This window comes from Salmo salar, chromosome 14 (assembly GCF_965601325.2).
Source record: "Salmo salar chromosome 14, fSalSal1, whole genome shotgun sequence".
NCBI lineage: Eukaryota > Metazoa > Chordata > Actinopteri > Salmoniformes > Salmonidae > Salmo > Salmo salar.
In genome coordinates, this window is record NC_138304.1 from 84,398,197 (window position 1) to 84,405,931 (window position 7,735).

A 7,735-nucleotide genomic window follows, 5' to 3' on the forward strand; every position below is an offset into this window, starting at 1 on the left:
TTGAAAGCCTTGGCCAGGTCGATGAAGACGGCTGCACAGTAATGTCTGTTATCGATGGCAGTTATGATGTCGTTTAGGACCTTGAGCGTGGCTGAGGTGCACCCATGACCAGCTCTGAAACCAGATTGCATAGCGGAGAATGTACGGTGGGATTCGAAATGGTCGGTAATCTGTTTGTTAAATTTCATTAAAAAATGTAGCTAAAGAAGGTAGTCTAGAGTTACAAAATGTTCACAGCAGACTTCGATTTAATACTATTATATCATAAAAAATATATAAATATATATTTTCTTGCTGATAATGTAATGATTGTATAACTTTTATTGATAACGACTGAAATTTGCATTCTCCACCAATCGGCGCTACGCCGGTGTATGACGTGTGGGCGTTTTTTCCTTCTTCTAGAAACGTTCCTACGCTTGCGTGAGGCGTGTTGCTGCTGGACAAGGACATTGGGAAATGGAATGACATTTGTGTAACATTTGATAACTTCCAAGTTCGTAACATTACGTGGGAAATCAAAAGTAAAATACCCGATTTGGAGGATTATCATCTGGTCCTTGCTAAACTGACTCATCGCAATTCCGATCCAATTCGCTTCTGACACAGGCAGGTAACATGCTAGCTACTAGCTAACCCAATGTTGTGCTGACATGTGATCTAGCTGATAGCTTATCAACTAACAAGTTAGCGAGTTGTAGAACGTTGGCGTGCGTTTTATAACTACATTGAGGGGTCCCTATATTTGTCAATCAATGTTGTATTTCCATACATAACATCAACGTTGATGCATGGTTCACTTGTTTCCGGTTGTGTCTGTTAGATTGTTCATCGTCCAACCAATCCACTCGGCTACCAGAGGTTGAATGTCAGTTCACGTTTAATAAAGTCTAGAATGTGAAATGTTACAACATAATATTGTAACTGCCAGAACAACTGATTGCAGAGGCAGAATAAACTGCAATCATTGGTAAATATCGCTTGTCTTAATGACAAGCAGTACGCTGCAGTGTTAGGTATGTACGGTTTTTCTATGTCATGTATCAACATAACGGTTCTATAGTTATAGAAGAAACATCACGATATTCGCTACTGTAGTTATCGAGTAAATGTACCAAATTACTGTGTTATTGGAAAGACGAGACGTCTGAGTATCAATTACAATCTCGTGGGTTGCTGTTTCCACAACTCACTGTCATCATGGGCAGTGTTGCCAACTCTTCAGTAAGGAAATTGGCCATGTGCATGTAATTGTGATGGAAGCTGTAGGAGAGAGAGGAATAACGTCGTGGGAGAGACAAAAAGTGAGTAAAAAACACCCTAAATATGTTTAGAACTATAAATGAACTTTCTTCTGTCGATTCTTTTTTTTTTATGTCACAATTCCAACCCTCCTTTATCTGGGCTTGGGACCTTCAAAAGTGACCCGAAAGAGACACTCTGGCTGAGTTAGTTTTTTATTAAATTTTTTATTTTAGTTTTTTACATTTACATCCCGCCCTGAATGTAAGCCAGGGCGGGATCAGCCAGCAGCGGCTTTCCGCATGCGCGATTAATTTGCAGTCTGGATGCGGAGGGGTGAACATCTCCTGCTCTGACTGCAGCTGGGAGGGACTGCTGCGTGAGGACTGGGCCGCCTGAGTGCTTTGGGACGGGGTTGGTGCCCACGGCAGCACCCGCTGCTCATTGAGAAGAGTAGGAACGATACGTGCTTTCACGTCAGAGTCTCCAGTAACACCAGAAAAAGTCGCTAGATTTGTCACTAGTCGCTTTTTTAAAAATGTGTCGCTAGAGGAGTCTGAATTCTCGCTAAATATAGCGACAAAATCCCTAAGTTGGCAACACTGGACATGGGCTACTGGGGTGGGTCAAAGTTTAACGTAAAGAGGACGGACATGCTTCAAATCTATTGCTCCTAGATGAGCACTTCCAAGGTCTGTGTTGTCAATTTATGGTAATTTGGCAAAAAGTTTTAGGAAAATTCAGTTAAATATGGAATTTAAAGTTGAACAACTCAAACTCCAGGGACATTTAAAAATGTGTCTTGAATCACTATCACCTCATTCAGGTTCTCTTCCATTTGGCAATATCTCAATAGAATTTAGTATTTAAAAACAAAACCCATCTGTGAAATTCCATGGATGCTAGATCTGACCTTCGTCATGGTTATAGGCATGCATGTATGTGTTATGTGTACCGTATGTATACCTGTCTGGCATAGCAGTGAATGCCAGTAGTATGAAGGTCATATAGGTCTTGATTTACAGCCTAGCAACCTACGCATGAACTCAACTGTTCCTTGAGGAGCCAACATATTCACACACGAGGCCATATGATCATATGGATATTTCATTGAGACGATGGTCTAAAAATAACTGTTCACCCTCAACTGCCCCCCCTTATCTAGGTTTCTTATTTGGGATTGAGAGGGGACCAAGAAGATAAAGAGCTGGTCCTTCCTTTGGGTGGCTGTGGCATGGTGGTCTGGTGACTGTCTGGGGTGTCCCCTGGTGACTGGGGTTACACCCTCCCTCCCCCCTGTCGTGAATGGCTGCATGTAGAGGGGCCCTTGCCTTGTGTGTGAGGAGCCATGGCAACAGGCAACCAGTCAAGCAACAGTGCTGGAGTCTTGCACAGGTATTGTGTTGACACAGGCCTACATTAATAATTTGAATAAATGCAAGGCTGGATCTAAGTCTGGGACCAGGCTATATAAGAGCACCTTATGTAAAATCTTTACTTGTCCTATGTGAATTTGCAGGTGCTGGATGTGCAGTGGAGTGGACAGATTCGGCCTCTCAGCAGCGCATCATGGGCCCTGGTTCCCCCCAACAGTCTGAGGTACCAGAACATCAAGCAGCCGTCCCTGTCACACCCCTTCCACCATGCCAGCCACAGCCAGAGGCCCTCGGGCCTGGACGAGGCCTGGGAGGAGACTGTCAGCCTGTGTTTGCTGGTGCGGCCTGTCCCTGGGGAGTGTGATGACCAGCACACCCTGGCGGAGGTGCCTCTGTTTGGGCAGACTAAATTAAGTGAGATCCTGGCTCCGAGAGGACTCAGTAGGCCCGTGGAGTTCCTCTTCCCCATGACCACTGTGGATGGGAGCCGAGAGGACGACATCAGCGTTGGGATGACGAAGATGAACGAGGGAGAATGGCTGCATGATGATGCAGAAAAGAGGGAGAGAGGATCGTTCCGACGCCTGTTTGAGACGGAAGGATGTCCTGCTCCATTTATGTTTGGATCCAGGTTTTACTGCTTCCACTGTCCTGGAATGGAGCCGTTGCCTGGTTACGGGGACAAATCGGGCAATATGATTGGACTAGAGAAAGAGTTGTCGCTGTTGTTCCACACCTCTCTGTATAGTAGCTACACAGAGAGAGAGACAGTGGAGGGGGGACACAGCGACAAAGAGAGGGAGGATGAGGAGAAACTGGCCTTGATGTATGAAAAGCTGAGGATTGAGGTAAGAAGGGTTTGTTTGTTAGGAGATGGCTGTTTGATGGCATACACTGCTATTTAGTTATTAGTATTGATGATCATTTGTTTGATTTGCAGCTTCCTAGTTTTTTTGTGAAGAGTCATGACTACACCATGTACACAAATGATATCGAGTTCGTCAACTGTATTCTAAATGCCAAGACCAGGTAAATGCTACTCAATGGCAGTTCACTTTCTGAATTGAAATGGAATTGACCCGAACCCTGATATTTATACATATGTAACTACACACATTTACACCCCCATAATAGGTCTATATTATAATAGTTATACTGTCTCTGTCCTCTAGGGGCAGAGTTCTGTACCAGCTGAGCCTGTCTCTGTGGAGGCTGCTGTGTCTCTGTTATTATGCTGAGGCCCGGTTAGAGGTACTGAAACTGACTAAGCACCCAGAGGACGGGACCATCAAGGCCAGGTGGAGGGTCAGAGGACTGCCCTTCCTCTCTCTGCTGCTGAGATTCTACCGCAAGGACAAAACTGACCTCTACAGGTACAGAAACCTGACTGGGATCTTTTCGTCTTTACACAATGTTCAGATAGAAATGTATTGGAATGGATAGTGTTTCTGTAAGTGTTCCTCTTCATTGTGAATTATTTTTGATCATTCATACTCTAGTAAACACAGTCTTTCAACAGGTCATATGATGCGTTCTCCACCTTCTACCTTGGCCATGATGGACTCATACACTGTCACAAAGTGGAAAAAGTGAGTGGCCCTGTTGTGTACTGTCTCCTCTGACTCTGAAATGGACATGCCTACAAATTGCTGAGAAATATAATCAGATTCTCTGCCTTGCCTGAACTGATCACGTCAAACTTGCTGAGTATTGTTTTCCCGTCTTCTTCCAGATGATGAAGGCCCAGCCGCCCATCCTGCCCAGGGTGACCACTCTGTTAGCGGGGGCCCTTGTGGCCCTGGGGGTCCAGGAGCACCGGCCGGCCCTCAACCTCCTGCCCCCCTTGCTCTCCTCCCTCCGACAGAGCCGAGACGGAGAGAAAGGAGGGTCTAGAGGAAGGAGCATGTGTGTACCATGAAAGGAGTAACGCACACAGAGAGAGGGAAACGTGCAATCAATGTTGTCCAGAAAAAAACTTGTTTATCCCTGATCACCCGTACAATCTCCCCCTATTGTATGCCTGCTCTGGAAAAAAATTACATTAAAATAAACCTTTCCAAACCTGTTCTCTCTCTGGACTCCCACAGCAATAGAATAGCTGCTAATATTTTAGTTCATATGCAATCCAGAACTTCAGTTTTTCCAATAAGTTGAGTTGGTACCTTAACGCACAAACAAATGATCGCCCAGCACTGAGTGACTGCTTGTGGGATGTTGAACCTCTCTCTGGGCCTACACGCTCACCTTGCACATAGCCTGCTGCTCATAAAAGTATCTGCTAAATGGAATATATTATTGGACAAGCCTATTTTCACTACATTACATGAAGACACTGTTAAATGCAAAAAAAAAAAATGCAAGCTTAGTATTAAAGTTAAATCGATTAATCATTATTGGAATCAGTCATTTTGTGTTTCATGTGTCCTCAGCCTATGGGGCAGTCAAGCGTGCCTGGGAACTGGGCACACATTTGTCACTGGTTTCCTTTGAATACAGTTGTCACTGGTGAATGCATTGTTGATGTAACAGTTTGCACACAGCCCAATAAACCCTTTATTGAGGCCAGGGGGTCTTAATATGGAGAGATTAGACCCCATTCCATATAGCCATTTGAAGTAGTCTATTATCTATGGCCTGCCATGACTCAATGTGGGCCTTGTTCTAACAGACCCTCTGATCTCTGTGTGCCAGTGGAAAGTCATCGAGGTGGCATAAAGCAACCAAATGCATGATGTTGTGTCGGTCTCTCTGTCCCTGTACAAACTTATTTTGAAGTGTACATGTCAATCTCATAAGACTCTTATTTTGAAGAGCCTTAAATCTCATGTCCTCATTGCTGTACCTTTAACTCAACCCCATTTGTACCTTGGTTGGAAACGGCTAATATCCTTCCATGTTGGATGGCTAACTGGCTGTCAGGGAGAGGAGACAGCTGCAGACTGCCTGGCTTGCAGTTCATGTTTGACCTGACCTCAGCTCATGTCCCTGACACTGCAACACAGTTGCATGACATACACTACATGACCAAAAGTATGTGGACACCTGCTCATTGAACCTCTCATTCCAAAATCATGGGCATTAATATGGAGTTGGTCCCCCCTTTGCTGCTATAACAGCCTCCACTCTTCTGGCAAGGCTTTCCACTAGATGTTGGAACATTGCTGTGGGGACTTGCTTCCATACAGCTACGAGCATTAGTAAGGTTGGGCGATTAGGCCTGGCATGCAGGCAGCGTTCCAATTCATCCCAAAGGTGTAGGTTGAGGTCAAGGCTCTGTGCAGGCCAGTCAAGTTCTTCCACACCGATCTCAACAAAACATTTTCTGTATGGACCTTGCTTTGTGCATGGGTGTATTGTCATGATGAAACAGGAACGGGCCTTCCCCAATTGGAAGCACATAATTGTCTAGAATGTCATATGCTGTAGCGTTAAGATTTCCCTTCACTGGAACAAAGGCAACCATGAAAAACAGCCCCAGACCATTATTCATTCTCCACCAAACTTTAGAGGGCACTATGCATTTAGGCAGGTAGCGTCCTCCTGGCATTCGCCAAACCCAGATTAGTTTGTTGGACTGCCAGATGGTGAAGCGTGAGTCATCACTTCAGAAAATGTGTTTCCACTGCTCAAGAGTCCAATGGCGGAGAGCTTTAAACCACTCCAGCCGACACTTGGCATTGCGCTTGGTGATCTTTGGCTTGTGTGCGGCTGCTCGGCCATGGAAACCCATTTCGTGAAGCTCCTGACGAACAGTTATTGTGCTGAAGTTGGTTCCAGAGGCAGTTTGGAACTCGGTAGTGAGTGTTGCAACCAAGGACAGATGATTTTAACATGCTTCAGCACTTGGCGATCCAATTCTGTGAGCTTGTGTGGCCTCCCACTTTGTGGCTGAGCTGTTGTTGCTCCTAGACATTTCCACTTCACAATAACAGCACTTACACTGGACTGGGGAAGCTTTAGCAGGGCAGAAATTTGCCGAACTGACTTGTTGGAAAGGTGGCATCCTATGACGGTGCCACATTGAAAGTCACAGCTCTTTAGTAAGGTCATTCTACTGCCAATATTTGTCTAAGGAGATTGCATGGCTGTGTGCTCGATTTTATACACCTGGCAGCAATGGGTGTGGCTGAAATAGCCAAATACACTAATTTGAAGGGGTGTCCACATACCTTTGTATATATAGTGTATATAGCACTCTGGAGTCAGGTTTTTGAAAACATGTGCATTTGCCTGTTCGGGACTGACACTTCTCTGTTATTTTCTGAACGGTAAACAATACTCTTGATTGGAATGACAGTTGACTTTTAATTTAATGGTTATTATAAGTTGCAAAAAAAGGAGTATGTGTAGAATATTGAGTACCTGTCATCAGAATGCGACTCATCGTTGCATCTGCATCGTTGATAAAATATGTTTCACTCAACATGATAATGTGTGTGTTTGAGACTACAATACATATGCTTTCTTAAACTAGGTGACAAAGCATGCCATGTGTTAAATCTAGCATGACCGTTAATACTCAATAACACTTTACTTTGAGGGGGCATACGTAAGACATTCATAACACCTCATGAATGACGTTGAATAAATAAGTTATGAAGGTTGTTATGAATGATACTGGAACACTTGTAAAGTTGTTACGATCTCTTTCATTAAGGTTTTAACCCCTTCAAGTAACGTGTTACCTAACTCTTTAGTAACAGTAAAATTCAATCAGTACAAAAATCGTAATGGAAAAAATGAATGGATCATTCTCGTCTAGTGCCGTGTGTTTCGCTACTTTAAGATTTGACTCAAACGTTTTTGTTGTTGCAATAACTCAACATATTGTGTGAAACCTGGCAATGTATGTGTGAATAAAACGATCTAGTGATTATAAATGTATCTGATGCTGTTCTTGACTGAGTCATATCATCCTACCCAACATTAGCACCTCAAAAGGACCGCACCAGACACTTATCTGACAACTTCAATCATATTTACATTTCTGCAAGAGCCGAGTGCTCAGTCAGTCAACCAATTGTTGAAAAAAAATATATTTAAAAAAATCCATTATTTCCCAAAGTTAGCCCTACAGTGTAGAAGTGCGTGTGGTTCCTCGAGGAATTTTCTGTAGC

The 7,735-nt window shown here is 43.9% G+C and overlaps 1 protein-coding gene across 3 annotated transcripts; it reads left to right on the forward strand.

Moving 5' to 3' along the window:
* The first annotated feature begins 385 nt into the window (after nt 1–385).
* Nucleotides 386–7,502, forward strand: LOC106570325 (uncharacterized). Of its 3 annotated transcripts, none has more exons than XM_045694812.2 (7): nt 386–609; nt 2,408–2,637; nt 2,762–3,466; nt 3,559–3,647; nt 3,791–3,991; nt 4,138–4,207; nt 4,351–7,502. In XM_045694812.2, exons 2-7 carry the CDS (start codon nt 2,548–2,550, stop codon nt 4,534–4,536), a joined length of 1,341 nt encoding a protein of 446 aa, XP_045550768.1. In that variant the 5' UTR covers nt 386–609; nt 2,408–2,547; the 3' UTR covers nt 4,537–7,502. The 3 variants fall into 3 exon arrangements, with proteins under 3 accessions (XP_045550768.1, XP_013997993.1, XP_045550769.1); XM_014142518.3 differs by having other exon boundaries at nt 391–613; XM_045694813.2 differs by lacking the exon at nt 386–609 and adding an exon at nt 620–1,304.
* Nucleotides 7,503–7,735: the final 233 nt, after the last annotated feature.